Source organism: Coffea arabica, chromosome 9e (genome assembly GCF_036785885.1).
Source record: "Coffea arabica cultivar ET-39 chromosome 9e, Coffea Arabica ET-39 HiFi, whole genome shotgun sequence".
Taxonomy (NCBI): domain Eukaryota; kingdom Viridiplantae; phylum Streptophyta; class Magnoliopsida; order Gentianales; family Rubiaceae; genus Coffea; species Coffea arabica.
Genome location: NC_092327.1, coordinates 8,516,160 through 8,534,335, shown reverse-complemented (window position 1 = coordinate 8,534,335; position 18,176 = coordinate 8,516,160). Strand labels below are relative to the sequence as shown.

The following is an 18,176-nucleotide window of genomic DNA, read 5'->3' as shown; positions in this document are numbered from 1 at the left end:
GATACCCCAGAAGGTGAGGATAAAGAAGAAGAAATTGGGGATAGGCAGGCGAAGACCAGCCATTAGCTGGTCCCTGTAGATCGCCACAAACCCAGGAGGAGGTCGGCTGGCGACCTCTCCTGGATGGGCAGCCCTAGGTTCAAAGTGGGCCGGGATTTCATACTTTTCTACCAGCAAGTCCACATCTTTTTGTTCCAGGGCTGGGGAAATAGTGTGGACCGCTCCGAAGTCGCCACTAGGTCCCCCCGAGGTCCCTACTGCCGTCTGAGCTGGAGCTGTTTGTTCAGCAGCTCCGACTAGGGGCTGGGCAGGTCGCTCGGCCGGGCTCATTACTCTAACGGGAGATAGGACGGGAGAAGGCGCGGGTACTGGCCCAGAGGAAATAGAAGGAGAAGAACTAAAGGAATCGGAAGAGCTGCTATCTAGGAGTATGGGGCTAGCTGTTCTGTGCCTAGGGGCTGAACTGGTAACGTCAGAACTATCAGAACTGTAAGAAGACATGAAAGGAAAGGGGAACTTACTGGTGGAAGTAGGAGATCGGATGAAAGGCTGATTTAAGTAATGCGCGAGCTGACTCTGGGCTCCTAAGGCAGGGCGACCCGACGTGTTCCTGAAGGAAAAAGGATGTGGCAGCGAGCTAAGGAGGGGAAGAGCGTACTGATAGAGTGAAGGAGGAGGAGTGAAAATGACGCCCAAGAGGCCTATTTATAGGCGATCCACAGGGCGGGAAAGTGAAGAGGCGTGCATTTATTTGAACTGTTTATGGGGAACCGTTCCTAACCGTCATAACTGGTCGACGTGACGATTGAGATGACAGACACGAACCGACGCGACGGTTGCGTGCACCACTACCAGACGAGGGCCCCACACCGAACTGACACGACGCCAGAAAGGCGGCTAAATTCACGCACACGATCGATGACTCTAGACTAGAGGGGGGGCTAGTGTAGTGGGGCCCGGGCGCGCATCGGCCCGGCCCACACACACATCAGTCCGGCCCACGAGCTCGGACAGGAGGAGCTGTGCCGGAGTGTCAGGTCAGCTCGCAGGTCCATGCGGGCGCCGCCTCTCAGGCAGATGGGCCTGATGGGCTGCGGAATCCGCGTCTCCAGGTCTGTGTTATGGAGCCCTAGGAACCATTCCTCTCCAATAAGGACTTCTTGTCCTACTAGGAAACTACTACTTGAGACTCTATAAATACCACACAAAGAGGAAACACAAGGTACGCTACTCATAGTGCAAACTCTACTCTTCTACTTACGAATCCATTCTGACTTGATCGTCAGAGTTGCTTCAGGGGACCTAGCCCCGCAGCTCGTTCACGTGCAGGTCGAACACTTCGCCAGCTCGTTCCACCAGCCCCAGCTCAGTTCGGATCTTCACTTCGGCAGTCGCATCAGGTGGCTTGTCTTGGACCAGCCCGCCAAGGTTTTGTATAAATAGAGGAGCCGTTTCTCCACATCTGTCAAGTAAAACCCATCGAATTCATCCTTCACAATTGTAGCAACAGCTTCTGAAATCAATATGGCTTTTTCCGACACTACATTTGTCAATTTATCCATTTTCATGCTGCTTTTGGCTTCAAGTGTTTCAGCTCAGAGCTCATTTCGCCCACCTGCTCTAGTTCTTCCGGTCCGAAAGGATGCTTCCACTTTGCAATATGTGACCAAAATCAACCAAAGAACACCCTCAGTTTCCCTGAACCTGGTTCTTGATCTTGGAGGCCAATTCTTGTGGGTTGATTGCGACAAAAATTACATATCCTGTACGTACCGCCCGGTTAGATGCCGCAGTGCCCAGTGCTCACTAGCAGGGAATGATGGGTGTGGAAATTGTACCAATGGGCCTAAGCCTGGGTGCAACACTAACACCTGCGTCGTTTTCCCTGACAACACCGTTACTCATACTGCCACCGGGGGAGAGGTAGCTCAGGATTCTCTCATCGTAGCATCAACCGATGGCTCGAATCCAGGTCGATCCGTCACGGTTCCTCAGTTCATTTTCGGATGTGGCTCTACTTTTCTGTTGAAAGGACTTGCCAGTGGTACAGTTGGCATGGCTGGACTTGGCCGGGCGAGAATTGGACTGCCATCCCAGTTGTCTGCTGCCTTCAGTTTCCATAAAAAGTTTGTAATTTGTCTATCAACTTCATACACGGTTGATGGTGTTGTCTTTTTCGGTGATGACCCTTACAATTTTCTTCCAAATGTTGAGGCAGCCGGGTTTTTGCAATACACCCCGCTTTTCATCAATCCAGTGAGCACTGCTGGAATTTCCAGCCAGGGCGAGCCCTCGGACGAGTACTTCATTGGAGTTAAATCTATCAGGGTGGGCGATAAGGCTGTGAAATTGAACAACACATTGCTGACCATTGATAGACAAGGCAATGGCGGAACGAAGATCAGCACTGTCAATCCTTACACTGTACTGGAGACTTCCATCTTTAAAGCTGTCACCAATGCCTTTATTAGTGAAGCTGCAGCAAGGAACATCAGTAGAGTTGCTGGTGTAGCACCCTTTGAGGTGTGTTTCAGCTCAGAGAATGTTCTTGGCACAAGACTTGGTGCATCAGTTCCATACATTGAACTTGTTTTGCAGGGTCAAAATGTGGTTTGGACCATGGTTCAAAGTCGTGGTCGCGGTCACGGTCGCGGCCCGGAACGTTTCACATCGGTCTCGGCATATCGGTCGCGGTCTCGGTGAGACGCAAATTTTAAAATATTTAATATTCTAAAAATTATTAATAATATAAAAAAAGTATGCTAAACAAAAATAATAAAAAATAGCAAAAGAATTGGCCGAGTCAATCCGTCACGGTGTAACTTGGCCGATTTCTCGTCTTAACTCGGGATAACTCGGAGTGACTCGGTGTGACTCTGCCGAGTCAATCCGTCGCAGTGGCGTCTCGGCCGATTTCTCGGCGAGTCAAGTATCTCGGTATCGTTTCGTCACGGTATCGTATCGGTAGGGACCGAGACGGTGACGACTCGGCCGAGACTTCGAACCATGGTTTGGACCATCACTGGTTCAAACTCCATGGTTTATGTGAATGATAACGTTTTGTGCCTTGGATTTGTTGACGGCGGATTGAATCCCAGAACCTCAATTGTGATTGGTGGTTATCAGTTGGAAGATTTGCTCTTGCAATTTGATTTGGCAACTTCAAGACTGGGCTTCACCTCTACGCTTTTGGGCGCTCAAACCACATGCTCCAACTTTAAATTCACATCCACAGCCTAAACTATGTCAAGAGAGTCATTTGATTCCTAATAGATGCTTTCTTAAGCTTTATGTTATTTTTATTTTGAATTTTTTTTGGGTGTATCAATCATTGTTTGCATAAGAATTTAATAAGTAGAAATTCGTAATTGAAATATAATTGCTAAATTTGGCATTTTATTTATGTTTGAATTATGGCCTCATGATCAGTGTCTTTGGATTGTTGTAAACTTTTTGTTAATACAGAGATTTTATTTTCGACTATAGAACATTAATCTTCTTTTGACTGTTAATGATAATCATATACAACCACGCATGCTGTTAAATCTTGTATTAGTGTTCTCCCAAGGACTTTGATGGTTTGACATGACATGAGTTGCAAAATCCCTGCAACTATGGTATCAAAGAAAAAAAGTACATCTACCACTTATTATGGTTTAGCTATTCATGGCAACTTGTAAAGCTTATTGTGAGAAACTCAGTAAATGTCCTCACAGCAAACAAATTGATCTCTAATTTTGGTGCCTACACCAAAGTTAGGGCTGCAGAAAAGAATGTCCAATCTTGAGATGTGCCAATTATGAAAGAGCTTAAACCACTTTTAGATAGCCAAATAAATAAATAAAAAAAAAAGAGAAATCTGAGCAATCTTCTTCCTTTTTTTTTCAGAAATGATTGGAATCTTCATCCTTTTTCACCCATCCATATATTGTCAAAGTCAAATTTTGGCACCCACTTTCTTTTTCCTTTTTCTTTTTGGCCCATTTTTTGCATTGACATACATAGATTCATTAGTTTAGTTGCCCCATTCCTTTGACCAAATAGAGACAAAGAACAACTTACACGAATCAAACTATGATACATACCAAACAGGCAAAAAGTAAATATAAAATGTACCAAACAGGCAAAATGTAGAAAGGGAAATCAAGATTGAATAATTCAATTGGAACCATAACCAAAATTTGGATAGAGCCGTATTCAAGGACTTGATAAAAAAAACAAAAGGAATTACTATCATATGTTGCAGCTGTCTGACGGACTGCCTAGGACATCTATGAATTGGTCTGACTTACATTGCATTATTAAAGCTGAGGGCTAACTGGGCTTGATCCAGAATCTCCAGGCTAATTTATTGAATTGCCGGGCTGTATGATTGAAGTAACCCAGATAAGGTCCATCTGCAGCCCCTTTATTAAATTGAAACATGTACCAAAGAGAGAGACCACAAAAAACTTAAGTTTTGTGAAATAGGAGGTCAAGATTCAAATCTTGTCTCCTATCACTTTATCATTAATATATGACTTTTCTAAACTTATACGGCGCATAATGCATCCGTCTAATTCGATAGCGGTTCAATCACCTAGTCTAAAACCTCAATTTTCAAATCTTGATACGTGTAACAACTCACGTGAGATCACTTAAATCAATCAATTCTTACAACAAAAATTATTACTTTGAAGAGTGAGGCATCAATCAATTCCTACAACAGAATTATTGCATGTATTGGAATTTGAAAAGTGAGACTTGATAAGGATTTGAAGAGAGAGACTTGATAAGGGGGCTCCACACTGAGGCTGAAGATCCAAAGTACCCTAGATTAGAGTAGGAATATGCATCCATCTAATTTGATAGTGGTTCAGTCCTCTAGAATAGTAGTAGTAGTAGGAGTAGACATTGACGATTGACAAAAAAGTTAACTTTAATCACTAAAAAAAAGAGAGGGTGCAACAAACGAATAACAATAAAAATTATAAATTAAAAAGCAAGCTTTTAGTCGTTCAACTAATTCTAGGCTTTAATCCTTAATCTAAACAAACCCCTTTTGGGTCCAAATTTCTTGTCCAAGATAACTAATTCTAAAATTACAATCTTCAATCTACTCCAGTACCATTGCAAACTCATAGGATTTCCCAGTAGTTGTGGTTCTGAAGTACTTGAAAACACCATTCTCAATGCAGTAACGTTCCTTCAGAATCGTATCGTTCTCATCCCCAAAATGGATATGATTGAAGAAATCATCACCTGGATACAATCTTTCGAACTGCCCTTCTTCAATTTCATCATCTAGATCTTCTTGATCAATCGAATCATTCTCAACAGCTTCGTCGTCCAAATCATTCCAATCAGACAAACACTAATTGCCAGCATCGGATGGCCTAGCCACGGGATGTTCAAGCCGGGCATGTTTCCTTAATTGAACACAATTCCCTGAGAAGTCACACGTTTCCAGAGGACAACTTCGTACTAACGTGTTCAGAAATCTCCGAGCAGATTCAACAACAATCCATCCATTAATCTGCCCCCGACAAAGAGGGTAGAGTAGCTGATCATCTGGTTCATCTGCCCCCTACTGTTTCTAAAAATTTCACTTAGTACCCCTCCAATTTTAAGGATTACACTTACATCCCTTACTTTATGGTTATGGTTACAAAATCAACCCTTGTCAAGATAAATGACTTAAATTATTAAAAGAAAATTCTGACAATAAACATTATTATGAAGTTATCCATAGAATTATTACAAAAAATTATGCCAAAAATATTTTACTCAAAAATGAAATAAACAAAGTAGAAAAGTCAAGAATAAATAAGCCTCATAAATTTGGTTATGGCCAAATATTACCATTAATAGTGCAACTATTTTGTGGACGAGCACAGGATAAAAAGTCTGCATCAACTTACAATAATGAGCAACCCATTCCGTCTATTTTGCGCATATAAATTACCATTATTCAGCAAATGTTCAAAAAAAATATTGTAAAACAATTCAATCAAACAATGTGACTTTTCCACAACACTTTTCCATCATATTAACGGACTTACAGTTTGATTTATTATCTAAATTCAGTTTACCAATTTCATTATTGGTTTGAAAACATGCTTAATAAATAACTGCAACAAAATTTTAAGCATAAAACTCGATATTTAACCACACTTGCACGATGGTCAAACTTACATAAACTAGAATACTTACAAATTCTATGTAGATAGTGTTAGAAATTTCCAAAATTTATAAAGGATCTGTGGACGGATCCTTGTTGATCCCTCCATGAATTCAATTGTAATTGAACTGGATTCGTGGACCGGTTTCTGTTAAGAGAGTAATGAAATTCTATCTAGTTGGACCTATGGGCAAATCCTTAGTAATGGTCAATTTTTCTATTTTGACACCTTTTCATATTTTGGCGATTTATACCCCTCCAAATGGTGTCTAAAACTTGTGTAAAACTTCAGACCACTTGTGTTAGTACAAATCAAGGAATAGACATCAAATCATGGGACAAAAGTTACATCTCTTTGTTTATAACAATCTCATCTATATAAGAACAAGTAAGAGGGTGGTTTGCCGCAGAAATTACTTTCCTACTCACTGGAATTCTCTGTAAAATACATCATTGTTCAAGTAGATTTATCTAACTTTATACAAGAGTTGAAGATAAGCAAATTCTAATTAACCTAAAGGATATTTGTCCAATTTCTATTGCACACAATACTGCACAAATAAAGATTAAAAGAAAGTGATTTAGAATCATGATTTGAAACCATTCTGTGTATCTTATACTTTGTAATATTTAGCCATTTCTTTTGTAACATCCTTAACAATCTGTAGGCTTAAATTTGTTCTTTAGCAATCGCTGGTACATTAAAAGAATTAGCATCCAACATTATCAAGTTAGAAATGTTTGATGGAAGCAACTTTATTAGATGGCAAAAATGTGTTCTTTTCCTTCTTACTGCTCTTCAAGTAGTTTATGTTTTGACCACACCAAAACCCTTGATTGTCAATCCTGATGAAGCAGCTCTTGAGAACATCCACAAACGCCAAAAATGGCAGAATGACAATGAGACTTGCCATGGTCATATCCTCAACACATGAGCAATGATTTGTTCAATGTCTACCATTCAATTCCAACTGCCATGGAACTTTGGGATCAATTGGAATCCAAACATATGCAAGAAGATGCAACAAATAAGAAATTTCTTATCTCCTATTTTAATAGTTATAAAATGGTAGATGATAGGTCGATTATGGAGCAATTTGCTTGAATGGCTTCTTAATCACTTTATACAACACAAATTACACATGAATGAAGCTGTTATTATATGTTCTATAATAAATAAGAGTTACCACCATATTGGAAAGATTTCGAAAAAGACCTCAAACATAGAAATGAGGATATCTCTCTTGAAACCCTTGCTAAGTCTCTTAGAGCAGAAGAGGAAATTCACACCTAATAAAATAAGAACACACAATTCCTTGAAGAGAACCAAAGTGCATGTGAAAGAAGAGGAGCAAACAAGCAAGTCCTAAGGAAGCAGGAGAGGCCAACAATGCAAGAATCAGTCCAACAACAAGAAAAAAAAGAAAGGCAAGTGCTTCTACTGCAAAAAGAAAGGACACTACAAGTCCAGGTGCAAGATTCTTAAGAATAAAAAGGAGAATCAAGACTCTTGCAACAATGTAAGCAAAAATCTGGCTGCTACGATTTCTGAAATCAATATGGTTGAAAATGATTTTGCTTGGTGGATTAATTTCAGTGCTACATATCACATTTGCAACAGTAAGGAGGCTTTCATGATCGTGAAACTGACGGATAAAGACACCATGGTTTACATGGAAAATTCTACTACCATTTATGTTCAAGGGGTTAGTGAAGTAGACTTTAAGTTCACTTCCCAAAATGCAGTAACTTTTACTAATGTACTCTATGTGCTGGAAGTTAGAAGAATCAGTGTCAGGTAGTTTGTTAAACAAGTTTGGTTTTAAATTTGTTTTTGAGGCTAACAAGTTCATCTTATTCAAGTGTGGTATTATGCAGGTAAGGGTTATCTTCGTAATAGGATGTTTAAGTTAAATGTACTTGATACTAGTAATAATAAGAATAATCTTGTTTCTGCATATTTGGTTGAGTTTTCTTCTGGTTTAGAGTATAATAGACTTGATTATGTTAATTATAAAAGAATGCATGAAATGATAAAACTTGATCTATTGCCATATTGTGACAAAAATGAAGAAAAGTGCAATACATGCATGCTAACAAAACTCACAAGAATTCCATTTCTTCAACTTGAAAGAAGTTTCAAAGTTTTGGACTTGATTTATAGTGATGCATGTGACTTACATGGCACACCTACTTTAGGAGAAAATAAATATTTTGGCACTTTTTATAAATGATTTCTTTAGATATTGTCATGCTTATTTGCTGCATTTAAAAGATGAAGGCATGCATAACTTTAAAATATATAAGAGTGAAATTAAATTTTATCATGAAACATTTGTGAAATGCTTAAGGTTCGATAAAGGTGGAGAATATTATGATATTAACTATTTCAGTCTGCTAGGATAAAACATAAAATTACTACTCCTTATACACCACAATAAAATGGTGTAGTTGAAAGGAAAGATCACGAATTAACTCAAATCGTTGATGCACATTTGTCAAATTTTAGTCTAAGCCAAGAATTTTGGGGTGAACCTTTATTAACATTTTTTGAATCCCAGAACCTCAATTGTGATTGGGTGTTTTCAGTTGGAAGATTTACTCCTACAATTTGATCTAGCAAATTCAAGGTTGGTTTTCGCCTTTACGCTTTGGGGATCTCAAACCAAATGCCCTAGCTTTAACTCACATCCACCGCCTAAACTATTTCAAAAGAGTCGTTTGATTTCTCTAGATGCCTTTTCAGACGTTTTACTGTATTATTTTAGATATGTACTTTTTGGGTGTATCGATGATTATTTGCACAAGAATATAATTAGCAGAACATTTACGTTTACATGATTTGCTGAATTTAGCAGTGTATTTTTGTTTGGATTATGGCCTTATGGTTAGTGCCTTTGGATCGACCACTATCAGTTGCAAACTTTTCTACTAGTAGATCTTTTTCAGAGATGTCAGCTTAGAATATCGAACGTTAATCTTCTTTTGATTCTTAATGATAATCGTATACAACCATGCATGCTGATAAATCTTGTAGTAGTTTCCTTGCAAAGACTTTAATAGTTTGATATGAATTACAAAAGCCCTGCAATTAGGTTATCAGATAAAAGAGTACGTGTTTCACCTATAAAGGTTTAATGAGTCATGGCAAGTTGTAAAACTAGTTGTAACTCTTTCTCAGTAAATGTATCATAATAAACAAATTCCTTTTGGTTTAAATAGACTAAAGTCAACTCTACTTCTTGCAAAAATATGCTTATACAATCATATAATTTAATGAATATTATTCCTCTTAAATGATGTCGACAATATAATAACTATAAGAGTTGGTCAAATGGTCAGGAAGGACTTTACTGTCACGTTGGGGTTCTAATATTGGGCCTAACAGTTGGGACTAAAAAGGGTGCGGAGAAGGTTGGGAGGTAAAAAAATTAAAACCAACACCTTTAGTGTGGGGTGAGAGGCAACCCTTGCCTCCCACTTAATGTGGCTTTGCTTAAGATCTATAGCACCCGTATGGTCCGATGATAGTTTAGTCCCCGTCGGTTCCCCGTGACTCTGCTGGGTTACCCCTCTAGTATAGGCTAGATTAGGATTTGAAGTAGATGTAAATGTAGATAATGACAAGTGACGAAAAAATAAAAAATAAAATAAAATTACAAAATGCCCACAACATATTGCAATAATTTTAGACAAGGGGTCCATATATATACAACTACAATAAATCACGAAGTACAAGGAAGAAAGAAAGGAGCACACTCTAACACCGCTTGATACACATTTTTATTCAGCAATCTACTTGTACTGAATAAACTGAGTTGTTTCTCACAAAAGATTCATAAAATCGATGAGGTCCCTAGAAAGGGCTTCACTATGCATGCCTTCTCACTGCAAGTAGGCTAGTTGGCTCAAACTTTGGGTGGTATTTAATATTGAGATGCTCAATATGCTGATAAGATTGATGGCAGATTCTAAGCAATTGAGGCAGATAACGAAGTTCCAACTTTTGCCGTTTTGGAATTTCAGCAGCACAAACCTCCGTCTGTATCTCACATAGTATGATTTCTGTCATAGATACACAATCTTCTACCGTAAGGTCTTCAAGGCCAGGAAAATATTGTACCATAGAGTATGAAAGAACAAATGCCAACCTCGGACATGTATGAACTGACAAAACTTTTAAAGCCTTGAAACTTTCAGCAGTTATCTCACCTTTCAAGATTTTGTTCAAGTTCTACAAGTAATAAAGACTTAGGTGAGATAGATTTGGTAATGCAATTTCATCAATGATACTGCCACCATCTACAATGGATTGCATGTCAGAACATTCGCTTACAGTACAAAACTTTAGTTGTCTGATAATTTGAATGCCAAACTCTATTAAGCTTCTGATCCTAGATTGGTGATCAAGATAGAAGGCTGTGGCCCACCTGAGGACTTCCTTAACTTCATTAGGTATGTGATCAATATCGGTACTGACATATCTCAAGCACTTGCATTGCTGATCATAATCTTGCTCTGTATGTCTTGGGACACGAGATGCTGACCTTTTGATGTCATAGTGTTGGACTTGTGTTGTGGACCAGCCCATTTGTGGGCTAGCCCACTTATGCAAGTGCTTGAGGGTTTCTCAAGCTTAAATACTAATTTGCAGCGGTCGCTTGTATCTTTAGAGCGAGAGAAAAATTGCAGCCGCCACACTTTCATTTTGGCGGAGAAGAGTGAAGAGAGAAAATAGCAGCGAGAGAGAAACAATTTTGGAGCCTCAATTGGAAGGTGATTTGAAGTCCGATTGAGACGAAATTTTATACACGGGATCCTCTCGTCAAACTCTACTCATCTACCAAACCGATTTAGATTTTGGTTTTTCTCTTTGTTTGGTAACATCTTTCCAAACTCTCTTCTTTGAAAAATTGTAGTTTTTGGAGGTGATTTTGTGGCGATTTGATTTGATTAATATTGGTGATATTTTTGTCATCCGAATATTTTCGAATAGACTGGTGTATTCCTATTATTATCATAGTGGAGATATTTTGACTGAACTAGGTCCCGTAATTTTTTCCAATTTGGATTTTTCATGTAAAAATTTTGGTGTCCTATGCCCCTATTATTTTTCTTGCATTTTATTATCACTGCTGGTATTATTACTTGATGACTTGATTTGTTCCTGTTTTAATTAGTACTTGGAGAAAGAGGAATTTGTCTTGGGCTAACTCTGATATTGTGTGCCTGTACCGGTACCCTTTTCCCAACAAGTGGTATCAGAGCAGTCAGGTTAGGCTGCTCATTTGTACTGGTTAAAAATAGATGATTCGGTTAGTGGTTGCATGATAAAATTGAATGCTACTAATTATTCGATTTGGAAGCTTAGAATGGAAGATTACCTGCATTGCAGATATTTGTTTGAATCTGTTCTAGAGGATAAATGTAAACCAAGTGATATGAGTGATGAAAAATGGGCTAATATGCACAGGAAAACTGTTGGTAATATTAGAAAATGGATTGGTCAAAATATTTTTCAACATTTTGCTAATGACACTGGAGCTGATATATTATGAAAAAAGATTGAGAGTATGTATAAAAGAAAGACCGGTTTGAACAAGGCTAGTTGTCTGAAGAAAATTACTTGAATGAGATATAAGGATGGGGAAATATGATTGAACACTTGAGTAAATTTTAGGGATTGATAAAGCAGGCAACTACGTTAAATTTGAATTTGAATGATGAAGTGCAGGCTCTATTATTATTTAGTTCACTACCGGATAGTTGGAAAATCATGGTGGTCTCCGTCAGTAATTCAGCTCCGAATGGTGTGTTGACCATGGTTATTGCAAAAGAGGTCGTGATGAATGAAGAGTTCAGGAGAAAGAAACAAGAAATTGTCTATGAGTTCCAGGCCCTGGTGACAAAAAAGAAAGAAAGAAGAGGAAGAAGAAAAAGTAGAGGACCCTACAACAGGAATGACAAATCCAGAGGCAGATCTGAGTCGCGAAAAAATATTGCGTGCTATTATTGTAAAAAGAATGGGCATTATATGAAGAAGTGCAGAATTCTAAAATGGGAACAAGCTGAGAAAAAGGGTAAGGCGAAGGAAAAAAGTGATGAAGAGACTACAGCAGTTGTGGTGGCTCCTGATGATATGTTTGTGTTTTGTGATGATGGTCAAGTGAATATTATTCACTATGATAGTGATTGGGTAGTTGATTCGGGTGCATCCTACCATGTTAGTCCTCACAGGTATTTCTTCTCAACCTACACCGAAGGAGATTTTGGATTGTTAGGATGAGAAATGAGGTCTCATGCATAGTTGTTGGCATGGGAGACATATATTTGGATACAGATACCGGGTGTCAGCTAATATTAAGAAATGCTCAACATGTCCCTGATATTCGGGTTAATCTTATCTCTACAGGAAAACTTGATGATGAGGGTTACCATAACTTACAAGGTGGAGGCAAATAAAAACTCAGCAAAGGAAATCTCGTTGTTGCTAGAGGAAAGAGGCAAAATACCCTCTACTTGATGCAAGCCAAGTTGGGGAAGAAAGAAGTGAATGCAGTTCATGATTCATCAATTGATCTTTGGCATCGGCGACTTGGGCACATGGGTGAAAAAGAAATCCAGACACTTGTTCGCAAACAGCTCTTACCTGATGTTAGAGGTAATGCATTCAAATCTTGTATTAACTATATTTATGAGAAACAACATAGAGTTGCATTTAAAAATTTTCTTCTATCTAGAAAATTGAATCCGTTAGAATTAGTGCACACTGATGTTTGCTATATGAAAGATAAGTCTCTTGGTGGTACTGTTTATTTTGTAACTTTTATTGATGACTTTGCTAGAAAGGTTTGATGTTTTGCTTTGAAATTCAAAGATCAAGTTTTGGATGTGTTTAAAGTTTTTCATAACAAAGTTGAAAGAGAAACTGGTAAACAGTTATACGTGCAGATAATGGTGGTGAGTACAGAGGACTATTTAAAATCTATTGCAAGTCCTGTGGGATCAAATTGGAGAAAACTGTACTAAAAACTCCTCAAGAGAATGGAGTAGCAGAGAGGATGTACAGATCCATCACTGAGCGGGTCAGATGTATGCTCTCTAATGCTAAACTACCAAAATCCTTTTGGGGTGAGGCAATGAAGACTGCAGTCGATTTGATCAATCTTTCTCCATCAGTTCCTCTAGATGGTGATATCCCAGAGAAGGTATGGACGAGAAAAGATGTGTCATTTAAACACTTGAGAGTTTTTGGTTGCCGGACATTTGTTCATATCCCCAAAGATGAAAGGTCAAAACTTGATGTAAAATCAAAGCAATGCATTTTCTTGAATTATAGACATGAAGATTTTGGTTATAGGTTGTATGATCCTATTGAGAAGAAGGTGATCAGGAGCAGAGATGCTGTCTTCTTTGAAGATCAAACCATTGAAGATATTGATAAATGTGACAACTCAAAATCCTCAGATGATATTTCTGCTAGCTTAAATTCAGATCCAAATCCGATTCCTATACCTGTTGATTTTAATCAAGGGAGAGCTGAGACAGAGCAGAGAGAGGATGTTAATGATGGTGATAATACTACTGCCGACGATCCTGAGCATGAGGTGCCACCTACTCCACCACCGCCACCACAAGATGAGTTTAGGAGATCTACTAGAGAGAGGAGACATTCTAGCAGATATAATCCCTATGAATATGTGTTGTTGACAGATGGAGGAGAGCCAGAATCCTACTGTGAGGCTTTAGAAAATGGGAACAAAAAAGATTGGTTGCGAGCCATGCAAGAACAGATGGTGTCCTTGCATGAGAATCACACTTATGAATTAGTGAAACTGCCTAAGGTCAAGAGAGCTTTGAAGAACAAATGGGTTTACAGGTTGAAAACTCAGAAGCACAGCTCACAACCAAAGTACAAAACTTTGGTTGTGAAGGGATTTAGTCAAAAGAAGGGTATAGACTTTGAAGAAATTTTTTCTCCTGTGGTAAAAATGTCATCAATTCAATTTTTTTTGGTATTACAGCCAATTTGAATTTGGAGATTGAACAACTTGATGTGAAGATAGCCTTCCTGCATGGTGATTTGGAAGAGGAGATCTATATGAAACAACTGGAGAGATTCGAAGAAAGTGGCAAGGAAAATCTTGTGTGCCGTCTCAAGAAGAGTTTATATGGGTTGAAACAGGTGCCGAGACAGTGGTATAAAAAGTTTGACTAATTCATGACAGACCATGAGTACTACAGAACTACATCTGATCATTGTGTTTTTGTAAAAAAATTTTTAGTTTGTGATTTTATTATTCTCTTGCTATATGTTGATGACATGTTGATTATTGGCCGTGATACTATAAAAATTGATAGGTTGAAGAAGGAGTTAAGTAAATCCTTTGCAATGAAGGATTTGGGTCCGGCAAGATAGATACTGGGGATGAAAATCTCACGTGACAGACAAAATGGAAAACTCTGGTTGTCTGAAGAAAAATACATTGAAAAAGTACTCAATAGGTTTAACATGAGCAAGGCTAACAAAGTCTCAACTCCACTTGCAGGTCACTTTAAATTGAATATCAAGCAGTGTCCTACAAGTGAGAAAGATAAAGAAGATATGAAAAAGGTTCCCTATGCCTCGACTGTTGGTAGCTTGATATATGCTATGGTTTGCACTAGCCCAGATATTGCTCATGCAGTTGGAGTAGTCAGTCGGTATCTCTCTAATTTTGGTAAGAAGCATTGGAATGCTATCAAGTGGACTCTCAGGTGTCTCAAAGGAACTCCTAGATTGTGTCTATGTTTCGACAATGGTAAAATTATGCAAGATGGAAACACTGATACATATATGGCAGGTGATCTTGATAATAGGGAATCCACATCTGGGTACTTGATGATTTTTTCAGGGGGGGGCAGTGTCATGACAAAGTAAGTTACAAAAGTGTATCGCCCTTTCTAGTACGGAGGCAGAATACATTGCAACTACTAAAGCATGCAAGGAGACTCTTTGGTTGCAGAAATTCCTTCAAGAGTTGGGTATGAAACAAAAGAAGTATAGTCTTTACTGTGACAGTCAGAGCGCTATTTATTTGTGTAAGAACTCTACATTTCACTCTCGATCCAAACACATTGATGTGAGGTATCATTGGATTCGGGAAGTACTGGATTTCAAACTGTTGACATAATGACCAAAGCATTGCCTAAAGAGAAACTCTTGTTTTGCAGACAAAAAACAGGTCTTGTAGAGGCCCCAAAATGAGTTGGAGGGGGAGATTGTTGGACTTGTGTTGTGGGCCAGCCATTTATGCAAGTGCTTGAGGGTTTCTCAAGCTTAAATACTAATTTGCAGCCATCGCTTGTATCTTTAGAGCGAGAGAAAAATTGCAGTAGCCACGGAGAAGAGCGAAGAGAGAAAAATAGCAGCGAGAGAGAAATAATTTTAGAGTCTCAGTTGGAAGGTGATTTGAAATCCGATTGAGACGAAATTTTACACATGAGATCCTCTCGTCAAGCTCTACTCATCTACCAATTTAGATTTTGGTTTTCCTCTTTGTTTGATAACATCTTTCCAAACTCTCTTATTTGAAAATTGTAGTTTTTGGAGGTGATTTTATGATGATTTGATTTTATTGATATTTGTGTTTTTTTTGTCATCCGAATATTTTTGGATAGACCGGTGTATTCCTATTATTATCGTAATGGAGATATTTTGATTGGACTAAATCCCGTTATTTTTCTCAATTTGGGTTTTCCACGTAAAAATTTTGGTGTCCTGTGCCCCTTTTATTTTTCTTACATTTTATTATCACTGCTGGTATTGTTACTTGATGACTTGATTTGTTCTTGTTTTAACTAGTACTTGGGCAAAGAGAAATTTGTCCTGGGCTATTTCTGATATTGTGTGCCTGTACCGGTACCCTTTTCCCAACACATGGCCAATGACAAATTTGAACTTTCTCAAATTATCAGCTTTCCAAGCCGGACGAGATCCAAGGAAGTCCGTAGAAACTTTATTTCGGGGAAACAGATACAAAAAGCATCCAATTTGTTCCGATTGCTCAATTCCTTTGCTACAAATTTTGTATCTATATTCAACTGAGCATCCCCGGATTGCACTTCAATGCTCAATTCTTCCAGTGACTAAAGCTTAGAAATTATACCATAAGGAACCAAATTTGTGTGGTTATTATGAAACCTCTTGTCATCCGTATTCATAAAAAGATATATTAAGATGCTTGAGAGATGATAATTTGTCAATGCTATCGGGTAGGCTATAAATCTCAGTACCTGTCAGATCAATAATCTCTGTGGACTTTACATCCCCAATTCTGGGAGAAATTTCAAATAAGCATGGGCAATGGTGAAGAATTAGCGCTTGGAGCCCACTTAAATTGTAAAGTGACGATGGTAACTATCTTATATTTGTCTTGGATAGATTCACAACTTGTAGACAAGGCATGCCGTTGAAAAATGATGCAGGTATAGTTGTAAGACGTCTATGTTTTTGAAGGAACAACATCTTTAACTTGCGGCAATTTAGCTCCTCGGGTAGCTTTGAAATGTCATTATTCATGAGAAATATCATCTCGGCTTCTTCCTATTCACTTTCTTCTGGTGGCAATAGTAAACCTGCCCCAGCTTTTGACAGGAGGCAATTTTCTACCCTGGGCAACTTTTGGGGGCTCTTTGCTATTGATATTGTCCTTGGTTCCAACATCAGCTCTTGGTTCCTAACTTTGTTAAATTTCCTTCCCACCAAGAAATCCAAGGATCCTTCTTCTGATAAGATGATCCATGATGCCAAATCCCTTATCAAGTCATGCATTTTAATTGAAACACCATCAACAGGTTCCACTAGAGAGGCTTCAATAAGATGCCGAACAATTCTGAACCCTTTCCTTGATGCATCTGCTGAATTCCCCGTGACAAGGCCCTCCTGGATCCAATAGTTGATAAGCTCAATTATTTCAATGTTGTGATCCTCTGGAAACAAGACACAGTACAGGAAGCAGCATTTCAAATCATAGTCATGCAATTTGTCATAACCAACTTTTAGCTTCTGGAATAGAGCTTCATCAATGTCACCAGATTCTAATCCAGTAACTGATAAAAGATTACTCATCACAAGCCTCCAGCCCGAGACATCAATTTCCGTAGCCAAGGCTTTTCCAATAACAATGATCATCAATGGCAAACCACCACATTCTGAAACTATTACTTCTGCACGAGGCCTTACACTGGGGGAGTTAATGACACCTTCTACCTGTTCCTGGAATAGATTCCAAGCTTTTTTCCAAGAAAGGGCACCTACTTCTATCTGTCGATCTGAGGCGACGTTTTTACAAATATGAACTGACCTTGTTGCCACCACTAATCTAGAATGGCTCTCCAAATTAATACCTAGTGCCATCAAATTAATACTGTCCCATACGTCATCAAGTAGCAGCAAAATTTCTTGCTTTGTAGTGCATGAAATAACTTGCTTGCAAGTTCATCTGCTGATTGAATGTCTTCCATGCTGAGCTCTATCTGTCTTGCAATCTCAAGCTGAATCTTTTTCCTACTCCAATATCTTGAGATGGTCACTTGAATAAAAAAATCAAATTTATCTTTAATTTCAGGAGCTGAAAACAAAGCCTTAATTACGATTGTCTTGCCAATTCCACCATTTCCGTAGATGCCAATTCTTCTGTGTTTATCATCTTCCAGGCATTCAATTATCTTCTGTACCATGCATCTAATTCTCGGTTCTTCATCACCTTGAGTCAAACTTATATCATCTTTTCTTGATGAATCCACTTTTGGAGCTCCCAGACACTTCTTGAAGAAGACTTGGCAAACAGACGTCTTTTCAGATTCATAAGTGGTTTAGTCTTCATTGGATTAACTCTTTTATCGCCAGACTCAGAGTACATACTTTGATATTCGTGAATTATTCCTTCGGGATCAGAAATAGAACTTCTGGTCCAGGGATGGATCTCTCATTTCTAAAATCCCCCATTTCACCTGTTGGTGAAATCTCTTCTAT

At 38.5% G+C, this 18,176-nt stretch overlaps 2 protein-coding genes across 2 annotated transcripts; one reads left to right on the top strand and one right to left on the bottom strand.

Moving 5' to 3' along the window:
• The first annotated feature begins 1,053 nt into the window (after positions 1–1,053).
• LOC113709231 (probable aspartic proteinase GIP2) lies at positions 1,054–3,240 on the top strand. Its single transcript, XM_072065649.1, has 4 exons — positions 1,054–1,112; positions 1,298–1,428; positions 1,505–2,608; positions 3,008–3,240. Exons 1-4 carry the CDS (start codon positions 1,054–1,056, stop codon positions 3,238–3,240), a joined length of 1,527 nt encoding a protein of 508 aa, XP_071921750.1.
• Positions 3,241–16,745: 13,505 nt separating this feature from the next.
• On the bottom strand, positions 16,746–17,881 carry LOC113710015 (probable disease resistance protein At4g27220). Its single transcript, XM_027232865.1, has 2 exons — positions 17,632–17,881; positions 16,746–17,548 (listed from the first exon to the last, which is right to left on the bottom strand). The coding sequence occupies exons 1-2, from the start codon at positions 17,879–17,881 to the stop codon at positions 16,746–16,748; spliced, it is 1,053 nt and encodes a 350-aa protein (XP_027088666.1).
• Positions 17,882–18,176: the final 295 nt, after the last annotated feature.

What these genes read in the sequence shown, in the direction of transcription:
- LOC113709231 (XM_072065649.1), top strand. Translation starts at nt 1,054, where the DNA reads ATGCGGGCGCCGCCTCTCAGGCAGATGGGCCTGATGGGCTGCGGAATC. An exon ending in TCTTGGACCAGCCCGCCAAG is followed by an intron (nt 1,429 to 1,504) that starts GTTTTGTATAAA and finishes TCACAATTGTAG; the next exon opens with CAACAGCTTCTGAAATCAAT. An exon ending in TGTTTTGCAGGGTCAAAATG is followed by an intron (nt 2,609 to 3,007) that starts TGGTTTGGACCA and finishes GACTTCGAACCA; the next exon opens with TGGTTTGGACCATCACTGGT.
- LOC113710015 (XM_027232865.1), bottom strand. Translation starts at nt 17,881, where the DNA reads ATGGTACAGAAGATAATTGAATGCCTGGAAGATGATAAACACAGAAGA. An exon ending in ATCAGCAGATGAACTTGCAA is followed by an intron (nt 17,549 to 17,631) that starts GCAAGTTATTTC and finishes TGATGGCACTAG; the next exon opens with GTATTAATTTGGAGAGCCAT.